This window comes from Trachurus trachurus, assembly GCF_905171665.1.
Source record: "Trachurus trachurus genome assembly, chromosome: 8".
In the NCBI taxonomy this organism is placed as follows: Eukaryota; Metazoa; Chordata; class Actinopteri; order Carangiformes; family Carangidae; genus Trachurus; species Trachurus trachurus.
The window spans coordinates 12786238-12806405 of record NC_139905.1 but is presented as its reverse complement, the minus strand read 5'-3'; the positions used below and the strand labels follow the sequence as shown (position 1 = coordinate 12806405).

At 44.9% G+C, this 20168-nt stretch overlaps 1 protein-coding gene across 5 annotated transcripts in view; it reads left to right on the top strand.

Moving 5' to 3' along the window:
- Positions 1-20168, top strand: part of LOC310989938 (SRC kinase signaling inhibitor 1-like) — a 39074-nt gene that overhangs the window by 10167 nt on the left and 8739 nt on the right. Inside the window, exons 3-18 of one of the 5 annotated variants that reach the window (XM_083977118.1) lie at positions 1978-2173; positions 3410-3705; positions 5365-6185; positions 6594-6695; positions 7155-7282; positions 8891-8911; positions 9709-9869; positions 13119-13294; positions 14198-14328; positions 14672-14819; positions 15598-15904; positions 16056-16317; positions 16604-16743; positions 16930-17082; positions 17579-17707; positions 18726-19637. In XM_083977118.1, the coding sequence (XP_083833244.1) occupies positions 2071-2173; positions 3410-3705; positions 5365-6185; positions 6594-6695; positions 7155-7282; positions 8891-8911; positions 9709-9869; positions 13119-13294; positions 14198-14328; positions 14672-14819; positions 15598-15904; positions 16056-16317; positions 16604-16743; positions 16930-17082; positions 17579-17707; positions 18726-19637 (3990 nt within the window). In that variant the 5' untranslated portion in view covers positions 1978-2070. The remainder of the gene's footprint in view (positions 1-1977; positions 2174-3409; positions 3706-5364; positions 6186-6593; positions 6696-7154; positions 7283-8890; positions 8912-9708; positions 9870-13118; positions 13295-14197; positions 14329-14671; positions 14820-15597; positions 15905-16055; positions 16318-16603; positions 16744-16929; positions 17083-17578; positions 17708-18725; positions 19638-20168) is intronic. The other 4 variants (XM_083977120.1, XM_083977121.1, XM_083977119.1 and 1 more) reach the window with 4 other exon arrangements.

Sequence of the window (20168 nt, the reverse complement as noted above, 5' to 3'; positions counted from 1 at the left end):
TTCATTATGAATTCATTGCTGGATTCAGGTAACTTAAAATGCCACTGAACTTCAACCTTACCAGATACTGTCTCCTATAATATGTTCACAATGAATTTGCCCCTAATGTCTTTAATATCTCACAGTACAGTATAGTGTTATTGTGTGCTGCTCCTCTGTGGAGCGGAGCTTTTGACTGTGTTATTGTTGTTCAGTGTGGTCACAGTTTAGATAAATTACCCTATTAGAAAACATGGTGGGTGTTATCTGTCAGAATCACCATCCCTCTGCGTGCTCAGACACTGTCTGCCACCACTATCACTGGACACCACCACTATCACTCTGTGCGTGGGTGTGTGTGACTGAATTATGTATGATAGTGACAGAGGGAGAGTACATTATAAAAAGGATTTTTCCAGGTCTCAGACCTGACGGGGGGGTGGGTTTGTAACTTGCCTCGTAAACACAAGTTATGTGAGAGAGCGAATTCCCAATGAGTTGCAGTCCTCTGTACTGTAGTTTAGTTACTCTAGTGTGGCAACAATGAATTATTTAATCCATTAGTTTAAAATCAGCAGCAATCATTTATCTCATTGATAAATGAGTTACAGGATTAATTGGCTAACACATTTATCAAGTAGCAATCTGAAGAATCAGATACAGCTTTGCAAGTGTTGGTGTAATGTCATGTTGCTTCCACTGTTCTCGTTTTTTTAAGCATTACATTTAGCAGTAATCTATTGAACAATGGATGTTGATGCAAAATTTCACAGTTGTCCATCCAATAGTTGCATCACCAACGATAGAGTCACTGGCATAGCTAGAAATCAAAGCCGTTTGTCGGTTTTAGTGTAATGATATGCTGCATTTCTTGGATTTACATCATTGTTTATAGACATTTTACGGATTAAATGATCAGTTAATTGAGAAACTATGTGTGATGGAAGTGATTTCTGGTTGCAGCCCCAGTTTACTGTGCAGAGTGGCCTCCTGGCTTATTGCCCAGCAACAAAATCACAAATGGATGTACAAATGTGTCCTGTTTAGTGTCGTGTGTGTGTGTATGAATGAATTGAAACAGCTCACTGCTGTGAGTGCAGAGATGGCCCTCTGTGTAGCTTCCGTCAGAGTCTCACATTAATTAAATACCACATTAATGAAACCCACAGCGGAGCCATGCTGTAGTTTGACTCGGGCAGACGAAGAAGGCAGAGGAAGAAATCCTTGAAAAGAGGGAAAAACTGGTCATGGTGCAGGGAGGAGGAGACAGGCACGGCTACTGTACTGTGGCTAAGGATGTGTCTGCCTCTGCCATCCAAACAATCAGAAGATAGCATTCTGGGAGCTCATTACAGCAGCCCCTGAGCTGGAGGAGACGCTACAGCAGCGGGGGATCAGGGAGCCAGTTCAGTGAGCTCAGCCCCAGCTGCACTAACAGTCTTTCATTGAGAGACGCCTGGGCATAGGCTAGCGGGATAAACCCACAGTGACAGCCCGGGATTTGCATGAGCTTCTCCTCCCATCCCACAAGCATTCATTTAAAGTTTGTAGCTGCACAGGGACAAGAGTTTGGATGAGGGCATGTGGGAGGTGTGCAGAGTTGAGTAAACATGACATAACTTATGCTAAGCTGGAACACAGTTTCCAGCTTAGTTTTGCTCCTCACCCACCCTACAGTAGGTGATTCACGGGGGCTGATGCCCTGGAGTGTTTGGCCATTTGAGTACAACTTTATTGTGTTTTCCTTCTGCACCATTGAACCGATGTCAGATACTGTGACACTGGTAATTCTTAGTGAATGACTAGTAGCTAAACCATTGTCAAGGTCTTGTTAATCGTGTTATGTGGCTCATTGTGTGGAGTCTCATTGTGTGTTCACTGTCTCTTCTCTGGTTGGTGTTACTTCATTGGCCACGTCTAATCCATTCTCTCTGCCTAGATTTAACGTCTCAGTCAGATGATTGTGTGTTTTTTCCGTGTGCGTTCTCCTCCCTGCAGAGCCGCAGTCCACGGCATTCCCAGTCTACCCAGTCTGGGCTTGCCGACCAGGCCGCCAAGCTCTCCTTCGCCTCCGCTGAGTCCCTGGAGACCATGTCAGAAGCCGACATGCCCCTCGGGTTCAACCGGATGAACCGTTTCCGCCAGAGCCTGCCGCTGTCCCGCTCTGCCAGCCAGAATAAGCTACGATCTCCAGGTTAACACTGAAAGCACCGAGGACACGAGGAAAATGTGTGGCTGTCTGTTTAATTAATACAGCTAGTGATGTGAACCAGAATGGGAGTTATTCTCCCACTTCATTTAATGAAACCGTTTCCGTTTAGTCTAATTGCTCCATTGCAGAGAACTGCAGAGCCACCAGGCATGATGTTACACTTTTTTAATCTAACAATATAACATTTCCTAGACTGTGTAGTCACAATTTATTCAGCCAGACTGCACGGACAAACTTTTCTCTCAAAGGACTAAAGTTTATGAGCTTTCAGGTGTATTTGTCAACATTTAGCATGGACCGTTCCATTTTGCTCAGGTAATTAATGACTGTTTATTTGACTGTAACCCTGGGCTGTGTTAGCCATGCAGGACCGAGTATGTTTATGTGCAACTGCATGAGTAAACTACAGAGTCAGGAACAGGTTTACGACAAAAGGACCTTGGGAGTGTAGAGAGGATTAGTGTGAGGCTGGTTCAAAGCCATAAAGACCAAGGTGTGGTGTTATATCAGCCACGGTGAGATTAGAAAAAAAAAAGAAAAACGTTGTAAAACTTAAGTGGCAGTGACTGAGCAGAAGATCAGACTGCCCGTCTTTCCACTCCATGTCTCTATACTAACCACTGTCTTTGTGTTCTTCTCTCCCTGACTCGTCTGCAGTATCTCACTTACCTTTTGCTTGACTTTTAATCACTGGTCTTTCTTTGCTTTGTTTGTTCTTTTTGTTTGTCCCACGGTGTATGAAGATGAATATTCAGGTTAGTCAGGCACCAGACTCGTCTTTTCCTATGAAATCAAGGTTTGCAGCAAAGTTTTCTGTGGATTGTGGCTGTTTGGGTTTTTTTTTTTCTAATATCCACTGTTTTCTATTAAATTATTCATCGTATTCTTACTAACAGTTCAACCTAGCTTACAGATAAATCTTTGCACCTCTACAATAGTTGTTAATTCTCAGCCAGCTCCCACAGGCCTGTTCTCACATCCAGAAAGAGAGAAATTATGTTTACACTGTCTCTGATTATTCATGCTGAGATCTTATGGTAAAAATCATTATCTAGAACTAGAACACCAAGAGGCAGAGGACTTAATTAACAGCACTGTAGCTTAAAAATGGCAAAACATGCAACAAGATTTGAAAGAATCACCTTCCTAGTTGTTCTCTCTATCCATGAAAGCCTCGAACATCTGACTCAACCGTCTTTCCTCTTCACTCTTATTCAGGCGTGCTGTTCCTGCAATATGGGGATGAGACGCGCCGGGTGCACATCACCCACGAGCTGAGCAGCCTGGACACGCTGCACGCCCTCATCGTCCACATGTTCCCTCAGAAGTTGACAGCTGGTATGCTGAAGTCGGCCAACACAGCCATCTTGATCAAGGACGAGGCGCGTAACGTCTTCTACGAGCTGGAGGACGTGCGGGACATCCAGGACCGCAGCATCATCAAGATTTTCCGCAAAGAGCCCATCTACGCCTCCTACCCCGCCGCTGCACACCTGGCTAACGGAGACCTGAGGGTGAGGAGAAGGGAGCGGGGGGAATGGGGAGGTGAACAGGGCATATCAGGGGATTTTCAAGCAAAAAAGGAAAAAAAATGGGATTCTGATCTCCTGCAAGTCAGATTTTTGACAACTGAATCGTCAGTGAGAACTGCTATAATAATGTGCCTCTACAGAAAGAGGAGCAGTGTATTTCTCTGGCAAAGTAATAGTGTTTTTTAGTATTTCAAATGGTAACTTTGACAGGCCATTGCAGTGTATGTGGGCTAGTAATTTAACAGGTATTCCTCCTGGAAATGGATTTTCTTATCTTCAAGTAGGCCATCTGTTGCTGTGCAGACACCAGAGAACAATGTTCCTCTGTGAAATGAGCATATTTTAACATCCGAAGCTATTTCTGCTTCAGTGAAGATCAAGGAAGCCTGAGGGAAACCTTTTTTTAATTATTTTATACAAAACCCTGCTTACCATCTGCATTATTCACACAATACTGCTATTAACGATGCAAACAGGCAGTGAAAAACGACAATTATGTCTGTCTATATTGTGGTGCGCACGCGATGTGCTGTATGTTTTGTGTGTATTAGTGCACGCTTGTGTGCATGATTGTGACTGTGTGGAAAGACTAAAGTAAAGAATCACCTGACTCACACCGTCAAACTGCAGAAGCACTTCTGCTTCTTAAAACAGCCTCAAACTGAGTTTGATGCAGGGAAATTCTACAGGCACAATTCTAATTGACACTTTTATCGAGCAACGCTGAGATTCATCAAAGTCACTCATCATCTTTCACAGTAAATGTGAAATTCACAGGCCACAGTGCAAGAGGATGTATCATCTTTATAACTGTTGAAGACCAGACGCAGGCTGCATCTTAACAAGCATCTTGCCACTCATGTACTCCTGTGCATGTCGTGCATTTGATTCTGTCTTGTGGAGCAAGTCAAGGTTTCTGTCTGTTTTGCTGCTTGTTTAAACTGTCCCCATACAGATTGTGCAAACCGCACCATCTCATATAACTGTGAATATATGTTTATGAATTTGTCACTGGGCGTAAATAGCTCGACAGAACAGATTCTTTTTGTCTCGCTCTAATATTTTCTGTGTACAACATAGTGCAGCATGACAAGGTTGGTTTGAAAGCTGAGATGCAAACGAAAACAAAGAGCAAAAACAGGCATGAGTTAAACAAAAAAACAAAAAAGTAGTTATCTGACAAGGGAAAACAGTATTTGGCTTTTTGAAAGCTGCAGAAATCAGAAAAGTCACAGCAGGTGTAAATCCATAACAGGAAACGCGAGGCATGAGCGTAAGTGTTGACAAAAGCATCTGGACGTGTTTAATGATGTTATAATGTGATGTACAAACAAAGGCAAGTAGAGAAAAGTAAAAGCTAAGCTGGAAATGGAGGATAGGATTATACCTGTGCTGTGTCATCTCTCTAGTGAGAGGATTAAACGCATATATTGACTATGGAAATATTTCCATTTTAGCTCTAATGATCCATTTTCCTTAATTTTAAAAGTCTCATCTCTAGACACTAAATTCTGCCATCAATCTGAGGACTTTATCATCTCTGCAGATCACAACAGCTTGTTCAGATCGAAGCAATGTTCATGTCAGACTGACACACAGCAGATCTCCATGGTAACCTCCAGCCCTGTTTGTTCATTGCAGAGGGAGATGGTGTACTCGTCTCGCGACTCCTCTCCAACTCGCCGCATCAACACCCTCCCCTCCTCCACGGCCTCAGCATCTTCTGGCTCTCCGTCGCGCTCGCGGCTCTCCTACAGCGGCGGCCGCCCCCCGTCCTTCTCCGGCTCCCATCCTCAGCACGAACAGCAGCCCCGACACCCCCACCACCCCTCGGCCGGTCACGCCCCCAACGCGGGCCTGTCCCCTTCGCCCAGCGCCATCCTGGAGCGCCGCGACGTCAAGCCCGACGAAGAAGTGTCCGCGAAAAACATGGCGTTAATGAAGAACGAGGGGCTGTACGCGGATCCCTACAGCTTGATGCACGAGGGTCGCCTCAGCATCGCCTCCACCCAGTCTCTAGCCGCCATCGGAGACCCCTTTAGCTTCCCCGTTTCCAGTGGCCTGTACCGCCGTGGCTCGGTGCGATCCCTCAGCACCTACTCGGCCGCCGCTCTCCAGGGCGACCTGGAGGACTCCCTCTACAAGCCCGGAGGCTCTCTGTACTCCGACACGTACTCCTCCGCCACCCTGGGCATGGGCTTTCGCATGCCGCCCTCGTCCCCGCAGAAAATCCCCGACATGCAGCTCAGGGACAGGGACTCGTACTCCAGCTCGCCCAGCAGAGCCTCACCCGTCAGGGCGAGCTTTCGCAAGGACTCGTCCTCCGTGTTTGTGGAGAGCCCCAAGTCCAGGCCCAGCTCCGGGTCAGAGCCTCTGTGTCTGACGGCCGGGCCGGGGGAGGGGGGCAGGGCCACACCCGGTTTTGGTTCTTCATTATCTGGACAAGACCCTGACACCAGCAGGTCAGAACCGGTTTCTGTGTTGACGTTCACTAAGTCTGTTTTAGGAGAGTCTCTAACATAATTTTCCATGAGTTCTTTATTTAAGTTTTGTCTGTTCCCCTTGCTGATGTTGAATTAATTTACATAAAGAATATGTTTTATACCATTTTATATTTTATATCTAATAATATATACTTCAGCTTTGATTTGTTACTTAATAAGTCAAAGATGTTTTTGAAAAATTCCTGATTTAAAGTTTTTAGCTGCTGTATAAAAGCTTTACTTCTTATCCTAAGGCATTACAGAAATGCAAATGCAATTATGTACCCAATTGCGTCTAATCCAGATTTTTCAATTATCTCCTCATGAGCACATCAAGTGTTCTGTTACACAATTGTAGCTTTTACTTTACTTTTTCTTTTTTTTTAGGGATCATCGCCTGGAGCGTATGGAGGCCATGGAGAAGCAGATAGCCAGCCTGACTGGCCTGGTCCAGAGTGTGCTGACCAGAGCACCAGACAGTGACAGCACGTAAGACTCTCCATTATCCCCCATTAACCCCCCCCCACCCCACCCCAAAAAAAAAAACCTCACAGATCCAGCTTCAGCTCAGACACATGGGCAGCGTTATTGACACAAGCAGCAGCAGGCTATTATCGCAGCCATTATCAGGTCCATAGAAGTGAAGTGGTGCATTACTTTGTGTGAGCACAGCACAAGTACAGAGCGCTAAACATTCGCCCCAAGGTGCAGCACTATTGATTTATACATTGATACGGACTGATGTGCAAGATAGCTTCAGATTTTGAGTTAATTTACATTGAACACTGAACACTGTTATCATGGCACTCTCACCCCCATGGACACAATAGAGTCTCATTAACAAGACAAAGACTTGTTAATGTTATCAGTCTGATAGTGTCCAGTACTGTAGTAGCGCTGTTAGCGTTAGCACTGTAATTGCCTTGCCCTGTGGCCGTTCATCCTCAGATGCGGCCTGCTGCGTCTCTGCATGATGGCGGGCTGCCCTCCGGACCAAGGGACGGAGTTCTCACGGCCATTACCTTTCTCTTCCAGCGAGAAGACCGAAACCAACAGTGACGGCTCCGCCACCGGAAGTGAGTACAGCCATCCGCGTAATATAGTGAACTGTGTACCGAACCGTTTCTCGCTAGTCCACTTGTTACTAACACTGCTGCGACCGTGCTGATCCCCGCACTGTCTCGAGATTCTTTTACCTTTTCTTTGTCTCACTAACAATGAACTGGATTTTACAGAGGATGATGAATTTACAAAAAGGGAAACGGTGATCTCCTGGTTTTAAGAATAAATTCGACAGCGACGTCCCAATGGGAGTGAGGACACCATGTGATCGGGCCAGGACGCTGTTGTCCTTATCACCTTGTTGGTTTGGTTCAGAGCTGTTGAGGTGGTTAAGGATGCTTTCACTACTGTAGTTCAGTTTCCTTTTAGTTTCCTGTGTACACCGACTTCTGAGGAATGAACACAGAGCTACAATCACAAAGTTATACAGACTTCATAGTGAAATCAAGTTCTGGTGACTGACAGCGAGTCACTATACTGTATTTTGTTCCTGCATGGCAGAGCATCAGATCCTCACACTGGAGAAGCTGTAACAAAAAGAAGTTGTAAGAAAAATCACAAAAATATTATTGATATATCTAACTACTAATGCTGTCAGCCTAAATAATTAACGAACAGCTCTAGTGCGATCTATCTCTATGTCTCTATTTTCTGAATGGACTTTCACAGAGTTTAATGAACAGTTTTCACACCAGCCCACAGGAATAAAACCACACAGACAAAATACGCATACGTTTCTTCCAACCAGACCAAATGGGTTAAGTGTGAAAGCTCCGTAACATTTTCACTAAAAATGTCTACTTCATGCATCTCTCAATCTCTTTCATCTGTTTCTCTTCCGCTATGTCTTTCTCTACTGAAGTTGAAGTGTTTCATTTACTCGTTCACCATTTGAAAACATAGATAACAAAAGTGACGGCTTTTGAAAATCCACTTGATAGAGTGGTTTGAAGACAGAGGGCACCGCAAACCTTAAAGTGAACAGTGAAATTCCAGAGCAAGACATCCGAGTATTATCCTGCTTGGTCAAATGAGAAAACTAGTTAATCTCATCTTACTTCATCAAGTATGGAGGCGTTTTTTTTAGTTTTTTTTAGTTTTTTTTAGGGGGAGCTCAGATACTAAGAGCAAGGAGAGGTGCTGTACTGGATGCAAGGAGATTTGTTTTAAAACGTATAAAACAGATATTTTTCAGTATAGCATTGTTTGAAATACTAACACACAATATCGTTTTTCAGCATGCATGGCCTGTACATACTGAAAGAAACACTCCTTTTCTCCTCTCTTATTCCTCACCTCCCTGTTTCTGTTTTCTACCCTCTTTTTTTTTAATATGGTATAACTTTGTGGTTTGTTTTTGGCACGAACAAAGCTCGTCTGTAGCCAGACCTTCATGAGGCCGCTGCAAGGACACAGTTGTCTTTGAAGCTTCCTCACCGATCGATCCGCTGCCAAAAGTCCAAGCTATCACTGGGATAATTTTCTCCACTGTGTAGTAAATACAAATGCTATCCCGGATCATCATTCTCTAAATGTGAAGTTTAAGCCTTTCCTCTCCCTTGCTGTATCTCTTTCACACTCATTAATTTCTGGGTAACTGGCTCACTCTTTCTATATTCCAGCTGGACGACTGAAGCAGAAAGGTAGTTGCCATCTCCTACTCTTTCCTCTTTTTCTTTTTTTTCATTTCTCCTATCAGACCTCTCTCATGGCTCTCTGCCCTTTTGTATATGGGTGTGTGGTGTTTCTGCGTATAGCTGGCGGTGTCTTATCCTCACGTTTTCTCCTTCCTGGTTGGTTTTCACGGAGAGCGGACCTTCCCTCGCCCTGTCCTCTTGTCTCTGCCGTTTGAACTTCTGCTTGGTTTTTCCTTTGGGAAATTCAGAGGGTTGTTTTGTCACAGCACTTCTTTATGATTGTGTGTGAGTGTGTGTGTGTGTGTGTGTGTGTGTGTGTGTGTGTGTGTGTGTGTGTGTGTGTGTGTGTGTGTGTATGTGTGTGGGAGAAATTAGCTGGTGAGTCAATGACCATACTCACAAAGCCTTGCGTTAAGATAAGAGCATGGGTATCCCCCCGTGTGTCACTATTGAACAGACTAATTGCACTACTACATATATAGGTTACTAATAGCATGAGCTCACGTTTCTCCCGCTGGGCAATTAGAGTTTTGTGAATATGGTGCTTTTTCTTTTGCATTCACACACTGTTTCAGTCCAAGTGTGTGTGTGCAGTGCACCCAGATTTTTCTGTGTGTGCACATTTCTTTGAACCCGTATGCTGTGTTGTTACTGTTTGTACCGTGTATCATGCTGGGTGCCGGCAAATCTCTTTGGAGCACAGCCCAGCAAACTAACCAATTTGTTTCCCAACAACCTCCCCGGTGACCCCCCCCCCCCCCCCCCCCCCCCCCCCCTCCCATGTCCTGCTTTGTGATTGGCAGCTCACACACCATCGGCACCTCTAGCTCTGATGCCACCACCACCTTCTAACCTAAACCAGGTGAACAGTGTCGGCCGCTTGCAGATGCACCTCCACCTGCACGGCCTGCAGCAAAACACCACCGACCTGCGCAAACAGCTCAGCCAGCTGCGCAAGATGCAGGTATGTGAAATCCACTGACATTTGAGTTTTGTTTCTTCTTGAGTCTGTTTTACTATGTTAGAAAGAAATGAAAAAAAAAAAACTTATTCTAGGTCATAATTTATCTCCTTTTCCCTGTCATAGCATGTTTTAAACTTGCTTTTAATGTAGTTTTATGTTGCCAGCTGGCTGCTGGTGCAATGCAGTAGATGTTTGGGAACATGGAGGTCATAACCATGACACCTGTTGCCAACTGTCTAGCATTACTGACAAAAAAAAGTAAAGTAAAATTATAGATAGAAGTCTCAGCTTGAATTTGAGTATGTTTATGTCAATATTTAAAAAAAAGAAAAGAAAAGAAAAACTGTGTGAGAGACATAGCTGCCCTTGTCTCACACACAGTCAAGAGAAGCCAAATTGCACGGGTTCAAAAATAATTGGGCACTTAAATGTCTTTTTGAAAGCCGAGCATGAGGAGAAAATAGGTGAGCATGCAAATGGGAATTATTACAATGGTCATCACAATCAAAGCAATGAAAAGAAGCAACAGGTTGATTGCAGTTGCACAGCAGTGCTGTGATTCAGCCAAACACATCGACATTCAGTGGACGACATTTCATCATTCAGCAGAACAACAATCATAAACACAGGGTCAAAGCTTCTCAGTGTGAGAAGGTGGAAAGTCCTCACCTGACCCCAGACCGACTGAGCTGCTGCAGACCAGACTATAGGCAGAGAGACCCCACTGTAAACAAGGGCTGAAGTTGGAGCTGGGAGGGCAGAAGACACAAATACAGAGCGCCTGCTGAAGTCTGTGGTGCCGAAGAATTCAGGCATCCGCCGACTACAAATGATTTCACACAAAATATCACATTTCATCCTTGACTTAGGGAGAATCCAAGCAATTATTTTTCTCTCTGGACAGTGTATTAAAATAACTTAATCTCCAACACAGTTGTTTCTATATTCACCTAAAACCCTCTCAAATTAGACCGTGATGATGAGCAACATCAGTTTGTAACTGTCTGAACACGGGACTGTAGATTTACACATCGGTTTTCTATCATTAACACGGACACCTCAGCTCCTCTCACATCCCACGACGCTCTGTGCAAGAGAAACAGACAACATGTTTTGAATCTACAGCTCTTCCTGCATCTGTTGTTTCCATACAGTTATTTTCGGCTGCGGAGCACACAGTCCACAGTCAATCTGCAGGTGCATAACAACACTGAGTATTGTTTGGGGCTGCTGATTTAAAACAATATTTAAAAAACAGTGTAAAACATCAAACAGCTGGGAAAAGGAGTCAAATTCTGAACTAATGTGCTTTCCTTAGATTTCTCCCTCGATGTTCAAAGCATTGAGAATACAAAGCAAGGCGTCTTTCCAGAAACAATGTCATAATTACTCAGAGACTCGTCAACAATTGACATCTTTTTTTTTTTACCAAGGATGTTGTTGTTTCTGTAAAAAGTGTTACTGTTTCTCATTTTCCATTTTTTGAAAGTGTGCAAGACTGAACTGTTGAACCATCCGCAGTGTGTAAAACAGATGTTAAGTTCACACTGGATGTAGTTTGCCTCTGGTACAGATGTCCACAGATTGCCCTAAAGCTGTAGCTACCTCCTAAATTTATCAACAATATTTCTATACAATACATGCAGTCATTACCTAAGATTGTTATCATGTAGGATGTATAGCACCAAGTCTTTCAACATGTATGTATGCAGGAACGCTGGCTTTGATGTCTATTTGATCTTCACTTCAATACCATCCCTACTGTAAATAACACCTGCAGGTTCACATAGTTGTACTGCATGACACATCCAGGGCACTGTACCTTTTGAGGATTAATGATGAAATGGAAAGATGAAAGATGAGTTCACATGGCGTGCTATTGTACAGAGATACAGGACGTGACGATGGATGCCGAATCGGATGAAATGCCATGAGGAAGGGATAAGAAAAAAAAAAAAAAGTGGAGATGAAGTCTTTATTTATTCCATTTATCACTGGTGCATGCGGTGCCATGGTTACTGAAGGAGGAGTCGGGGAGAGATGATGACATGACTGTTCTCCTCTGCCTCTGGAAGCATTTAAGTGTGTTGTAGGGCGGCAAAGAAAAAGGCAAGAGCAACGAACGGCGGTGACAGATGATGGGTATGCAGTGCTTTTATTAGTTCCATCACAGCAGTCACATGTTTAGAGCCAAACAGCCGAACGACACTTTGCCGTTTACCTGTCTGTTTGCCCGAGTGGAACTCCTGCACCTGGACCCATGTTGTTGCCCACAGCGATGGCCAGCTCCTTAAATTTTACATGTGGTATATGAATTATACAGAGGGAAGGCGCGGGAGAGGCAGGTAACTGGGGGGAAAAAAAGGAAGGACACTACTGCAAAAAAAAAAAAAAAGTAAAGATGTATTTTTCTAGATACAGGTCACTTTTAAAATACACTATGTCACTTGCACAATCCTAATTTTAGCCACATCTGCATCACCACCGACAGCAGTGTAGTGGGGGAACACTCTGTAATTTTAAATGTGAGAAATATTGTCGGCTTGCTTCACTTCCTGGAACATAAGGCTGATCAATTATTAATTTTTTCTTGCTTACCAGGTGCTTTCATCTCGGGGAGTTGTATTACATCCACTAGTCCTGTAGAATATTCCATTCATAACAGCGAGCGCTGAGCTGAGTTCATGCTCGGTGCCTCTGCCATGAACAGCCTTCACTCTCCTCAGGGCTTCCCAGCTTTCTGTGTTAAGCTAAATATTATTACACACAGATGCTTATACACGCTCTCACACACATATGCACACCCTACCACAGAGTGAACTTCTCCTCGCTGCCTTTCATGCAGTGTCTTCAGAAAACAAGGCAGCCAGTGTGAAGGCTAAAGGATAGAACAAAACATTCTTCTCAGGTAACACTGCTGTGAAGGTTGAGCGGTGTAACAAGAGGCCACAGTCTGTCCTCTCAAGGATGGAGACAAACTAAAGGTGCATCTGCTCCAAATCACTGAGGTCTGAGCCACAAGTTTTTTTTTTCCCTCCTCATTGTCTTGTTGTTATGCTGAGGTGGCTGCAGTGGGAGATTTCTTGGCTTCAACATCTATTCGCCTGAGGCTACTGCAGCAAATGTTGATACATTTCATCTCCAAACACCTGCAGAGTGCACAACAGGCCCTGCTGAAGTAAGAGCCGTGCATGTTATCTGTAATGTTTGAATGTGTGTGCGTGTGTGTGTGTGTGTGCGCGCGCGCAGCTGGAGAACCAGGATTCAGTGAAAACCCTGCTGAAGAGGACAGAAGCGGAGCTGAACGTGCGCGTTGCCGACGCCCTGAGGAAGCAGGAGGATCCTCTGCAGAGGCAGCGCCTCCTGGTGGAGGAGGAGAGACTCAAGTACCTCAATGAGGAGGAGCTCATCATCCAGCAGCTCCAGTCAGTATCAGCATAAGAGGAGAATAGTAATCCCACAGTGAAAATGTGTTTATCTGTGATTCATCTACAAAACCACTGAGTGATTTTTTTTTCTTTGGGCGTATTCATTACATAAATTGACAGTTATATGGTTTCAGATGAGATTTAATCATCCGGTTAATAATTGCTTTAAATATGACAAAGTTCATATCTGGATTATAATTAGACGACTTTACAGGGTGACGCAATGGTCGGATGAAATTGTAGCTGTAATTAAACCCAGCGCAGAGCAAGATGCTTATTAAGATCTGATGTATGAGACGGTCCAGCAACTAATTGAAGCGACTGCAAACCCAGAGCAGAGAGCTACCTTGAGATTTAATAATCAGATAACTTGCTTCTGCCTCATATGTGGAAATGTTCAGAGCAGCAGTATTTCTTGGATCTCTCTGTGAGTAGTTCCTGGCTGAAAGCTGCATTCGGATCAGACTAATTGGTTGAACTGTTATGATCCGCACTAATCATTCTCTGTTGTTCTCCCTCGCTAACGGCCAATTCATTCTGCTTAATTATACATAGAACTTGAGTTTCTGACACAACTTGGGACAGATTTACTTGACTCCAAGTCTTTGACCAGACCAAGACACACTCACACACGCATTTGAGCTTACACAAAGTGACGTTTGAATAGAGACTCTCTGTTCCATCTTTCACCGCAGTTGTTGCATGAAACTTTCAGATATCAATCTGTACTCCTCCAGTTCAGCTGTCTAGAAATGTAAATCTAGCTGCCAGTTGACTGGGAGGCAGTTTATTGGCAGAAATGTCTCCTAAACTAGATGAAAAAAGAGATAAATATTCATTAATATTTAAGCTTCACTGAGGAATCCCTGGTATTCAGCCCTTCTGTCTGTTCCATCTCAGCGACCTGGAGAAGTCGGTGGAGGAGATCCAGAAGGAATCATCTGTCAACCACAAGCTCGTGACGGTGCAGGAGCTGGAGGAGAAGGCCACCGTTCTGAGAAAGCTGGGAGAAACACTCACAGAGCTGAAGAGTGAGTCACGTTGGCACAGATTTCATTTTCTGTGAACAGGCAGAAAACAAGAAAACACCCAGGCTTGTACTCCGGCTGACAGTTTATAATGCACTAATTACTCACCACGGCACTGATTATCTTTTAGTCACCCACAGGCAGTCTGTCAAACATTTAATCAGTGGCAGATTACTGGGAATGTGCATTGTCTTAATGGACTCCCTGAACATTTACAGTAGTCCAAAAAATGTTTTGTTTGATTACATTAAAAGGCTTTCAGCGCCTTTGACAAGTACAATTGATTTGTTTGTGGGTGGGAAATACGGTCGGCTGCCTTGTGTTACTCAGCTGCTTTCTCCTGCAGATCAGTTCCCAGGCCTGCAGAGTAAGATGCGGGTGGTGCTCAGGGTTGAAGTGGAGGCCGTCAAGTTCCTGAAAGAGGAGCCGCACAGACTGGACGCCCTGTTAAAACGCTGCAAGAGCATAACCGACACTCTCGCCACCATGCGCAAGTATGAACCCGTTCCATGTGAAAGCTACAGTTTATCAGCAGCTACTTTACCTTTACCACTCTACTGGAGAAAGCTTTTGTGCGTCACATACTGAGACTGTCCTTGGAGACTGAAAGGTTTTGAAATAATCGTATAAATACTGTACTCGTGGAACCTTTTGTGATATATTTATTCCTGGATAGCCATGATGAAAGTGGAATATGTCTAACAAGCTGACATGGAAAGTTGCTCATTTGTAATCGATTCAAGGACAGATTTGTACATCTGTGTATTTGTACCTCTCGCTGCCTTTTTATAAATCATAATGTATGTAGAAAAAAGCTGCATTCAACCTGTTATTCTTAATATAACCAACTGTTCTTATAAGATTGTTTTCTATTTTCTGGTAAGTATAGACTTGGACTTAGAGTGGGGACGGAAAGAGACAAAATATCAACAAAACGATCAAGTGAAATGACGGCAAAACATCAGCAGGGGATCAAATACTTATTTTCCCCACTGTATGTCCTTAAATAGCACATTCAACCCTTTAACCTGGGCCTTTTTCTGTTGTTTAAGCACCTCACCATCTGATCTAATAAAAAAAAGAGCTCATCTGATTTGACTTTTTCTTTCATCGTTGTATGCAACAGCAATGTGGAGAATTATTCAGGGCAGGTGGAGGTTCGCACCTCCTAACTGCTTTAACTGAGTTTTCACCTTCAGCCATGGATTATTCATGTTTTATTTTGTGTTACATTTCAGTTTATTAATGTATTCATATTCACTGTCTTGGCAGACAAGCGAATGAGGGGGTGTGGAAGAAGCAGGAGGACTTCTCCAGTCCTTCATCAAAGCACAACGACGACTTGCGAAAGTTTGCCGACTTTGACATTCCCACCAGCCCACCGCTCACCATCAATGATCTCGGGGGCGGCAACAGCCTGTCCAACTGGAGCCCCCACACCAGCCTCAGCCGAGGCCACGGGAACCCGTCCGGCCCCCACAAGGACAACTACCCTCCTGTGCCCCACAAGGGAAAAGCCCTGGAGGAGCTGGAGCGCCGAGCCGCCGCGGACAAAGCTTTGTCTGTAGAAGTCCGACTGGTAAGGAGCAATTTCTGCTGTTCATCGCATTTTCCTCTCTTTTTTTTCCACCACCCACTGTGTATGATAGGCTTTACAAATCTTATAACGTAGTAACACCATGGTGGGTGTGTGTTTATAAAGTGTTTAGCTCCGTTTCTCCACCCTGCAGGCGGCAGAGCGTGATTGGGAAGAGAAGCGGGCCAGTTTGACCCAGTACAGCGCTCAGGACATCAACCGGCTGCTGGAGGAGACCCAGGCCGAGTTAATGAAGGCCATTCCTGACCTGGACTTCGCTGCCAAGCAGATCAAGTCCAACCCCAACCCGACGACCTCTCAGCCCCTTCAGAGTGGGATGGCAACCTCAGAGCACCGCGCTAACAAGCCCCAGCACAAGCTCTCTGGGAAGGAGGGAGGGTCCCGGCGTGGCTCTGGTGAGATGGAGAGTTCAACTTGTTCCACTGTCATCAAGAGAAAAATTTGCCTCTTCAAACTGTCAACTTTTAAAGAGCCAAGAAAAATAGCCTAATAAATAGTGCAATTAGTTTCAAAATATTTTTCCAAATCACAGTGTGCACTCCAACCTGAAGGAAGGTGTGATTTTAAAGGGAGTACGTTTTTTTTGTTTTTTGTTAATGCAGCAAGTCAGTCCGAATTACAAGCTGTAACAAATATAGAAGATCTTCTTACTTAAGATGGCCATGCTATTATTTTCTCCAGATGAGCTGACGGTGCCTCGATATCGCACAGAGAAACCCTCCAAGTCTCCTCCCCCACCACCACCTAGACGTAGCTTCCCATCCTCTCCAGGAATTACCAGCCGCAGTGGAGAGCCCCTCATTCCTGGAAAGAGTATAAAGGTAAGATACCGTTTTACTCTTCCACTGCAGTACGTTATGCAGGATATTTTTGATAAGATATGAGCAGTATCTTCCTCATATCAACAGATTATAGAAAGAAGTTTATTGTTAAGTTTTTGGGAACTAATCTGTGGTTTTGTAGAATTAAGAAAATGTATTAAACGCATGCTGTGATTGTATTTACAGAAGTCTGAATCTGAAGAGGCTGAATGCCAGAAGCCTCATGTAAAACTGAGGAGGGCCGTGTCTGAAAACCCTCGCCCTGCGTCTACGCCCCCCACACTGGCCCACGGGGACAAAGAGGAGGGAGAGGAGGAGAGGATTGCTGCCGAACTGGAGGTAAACCAAAACACTTTAGTTGTGCAATATGTTGATCGTATCCTCAATAGCCCGGTGTTCAATGAGTGGGAAAACTGCGCTCTTTTTGTTATTTATGTTGCATCCGCAATCTGCTACTGGATGTGGCGCGTGCACATGGCGGTATGTGTGCACGTTTACTGTGTGTGTGTGTGTATGTGTGTGTGCGCGCTGTGCAGATATGCTCAGCAACACCATCATTACCACATGTTCAAGCAGCAGGTGCCATATGTCCCCCTGCCCATGGCTGTGGGAGAGCCCAAAGATCACACACTGCTCAGTCACACACATCATCACCCAGGGCTCACAGATCAACGCCAGACAGATGGACCCTCATGGCTGCTTGGACTGTGTTTGAGACGGCCTGCCCTGAAATTTGATGTGAAGAGTCAGCCGCCACTGATTCCGATTATCCACTGGCTGTTGTGTTTTCATCCTGTCCGTGACAGCTTTTTGAACCTCCCTTTTCCCTCCCCAGCTATTTGAGAGAGCCCCACTTAGGCTCCCCCTGCCCTCTCCCCATTTCTTGCCTGTTAGCCTTCGCAACAGGACAAGCGTGTCCCCCTGCAGACCGGACCTGTGGCCCTGTCAGGCCCCAGGCACCGAGGTAACGCTCCGGCTAACCCTGAGTGCCGTGGATTAAAACCTCTCAAACCTCAGTCTCTGTTCCTCCTAACCTCTCTATCACACACACACACACACACACACACACACAAACCCCCTCTAGACTAGACACACACACACTCTCCTCCTCTTCAGCCTGAAATTAACCCAGCAGATTTTTATTGCTCTCCAGTGTCTCATTTTGTTGTTAATCTGCACACACTCTGGGTCTAAGGGTCCCAACCAAAACATGTGTTGAATACCCCACAGGAGGGGCTTCACACTAATTTGTTATGTTTTTGATTACCCAATGTGACTATGTACCGTAACCACAAGAATTTGAATTACTCAAATCTTTTTTTTTTTTTTTAGTTTTGTGAGTTTTATTATCAAGGCTAATCACTCTCCATTAGCTCTGGTATGGTTGTTGCTGGAGTTGTAGCAGGACTGTTGGCATACAGATGTTTGTTTTGCAGGAAACAACAGCTGCCTTTGTTGGCATTTACTTCACGCTCAGTCAAGGATAATATATTTCAAAGTCAAAACAGTGGATTAAAAAATATAATAGCTCCAAAGTTGTTACAGCATGAAGACCTGTAAAGTTGGGTGATAATTTGAACGTCACTGTAACACCAAACATTGTTCTCTTATTAATTCATTGAGAACACAGAGAATATTAGTTGATGTAGATTTAACTTTTGCATAAAAACAATGTTGTTAATTTGCAGTCAGACATTTCATTCCTGTACATATAAATGCATACAACCAACAACCACACATAGGGAGTGTTGTTTACACTGGGTTTGCAGTTGTTTAAAGTGTGAGGACCAATTATGTTAATAGGAATTTATATAGAAGTACATTACACTCAACACTCCTACTTTTCTTTTCTTTTTTCGTATTCCTGCTTGGTCTCATTGTGCAGTGACCATCAGTCTCACTTAAGGCTGTTGGACTGTGCTAAAGTTCAGACCAGTTCATTGTGTTTGAATGTAAAGCTCAAGTGCTTTCCTCATTTATAGGGAAGTCGATTGTCTCCTGTCCCCCACATCGTGTTGACAGAGTGTTTGCCAGCTTCGCCCGCTGCCTCAGAGGAACCCGTCAGAGATTTAGCAAACGACTCCGTGGAGGAGAGTCCATCACGAGATTGGATGGGTCATCGCACAGCCTACGAGGCTCAATTGTCAAAGCGGAGAGATTCATTTGGAGGTTCGGCTCAGCGAGAGCAGCTGTGTTTTAAAAAGGATATGGGATTAAAACAGGGGCCTGCCCTGCTGTTGACAGAGACGGAGGTGAGGGTGCTGTCTTCTCTCGAGGCCCAGGAGCTCAGCGGGACGCCAGGAGTTTTACACACTCTGACCATTTCACCGCAGACAAAAGAAGTGTCTGAGGTTGAGCTGGGCGGCCGACCGCTCCTGGTGCTGTTCAGGGAGGAGAAGACAGTCAGAGAGGCGTACAGGCTGTTGTATTCCCTTCTGGAGTCATCCAAGCCGGTTCCCAAACCCAGGATAAAACCCTCCCTTCACCCGGGCCAGCAGAGCTCCCTGGTGGAGGCTCTGAGGAGAGGGATGGAGACGGGGGACAGGACACTGACACTCCAGCAGAACACTGACACCGAGGAACGACAGGGTTCAGTAAACACTACGGTTGAGTACAGGGCGTCTACCAGCTCTGTGGATAGCCAGGCCGGTCGGACGAGAACGACGTCCGACGTCCGACGCAGCACCTACATGAGGCTGGACAGCTTGGAGGAGACGATCCGAGAGCTGGAGAACACCTTGATAGAGATCGGCGGCCACCCGACTGTAGAGCAGCTGTACACCGAGACGACCGTCGACAGCGCTCCTGCACGGACGAACGGCAGTCCAACCTCAGAGACCAAGAGGCCCGCGGTCCCACCCAAGCCGTCGTCCTTGAGTCCAACATCGAACCAGGTTCATTGCTTCACACCTGCTGTGCAGATTCCTGCTCTTAAAAAAGCAGCATGCTCCTGCTTTGTTTCCTCACTTCCTCTCTCCTCTCTGGGTGGTTGTTGGAACTTCACTTTCAAGCCTCTGGTGTCTGCTCCCTGATTAAATCGACATCAAACTGTATTTGTAATTGGAAATATGAAGAAGGGACAGACAACAGACTTCTTCCCTTCTTGTCTGTGCTGTGATTAGCGCTGGAGCTGCTGCCCTGCTGAGCCATGAAGTTGTTAATTGTTTCTTCATTGATGTGCCACAGCATCTGTTTTCACTCTGTTAACCTCGCCCGTTGAACCCTTTGTTAAACCAAACAGGCAATAAAAAGTTACGTAGAGAAAGCAAACACTTCTAATTCCTTCTTCTTCTTCTTCTTCTTCTTTCTCCTCTTAGCGCTGTCAAATCAGTGTCTTCTCATCTAATTGTCTTAAAGGGATAGTTCACCCAAAATTCAAAAATTTAAGGGCTGGGAGAAATTTCAGAGTCCTCCGTGCCTTCTCT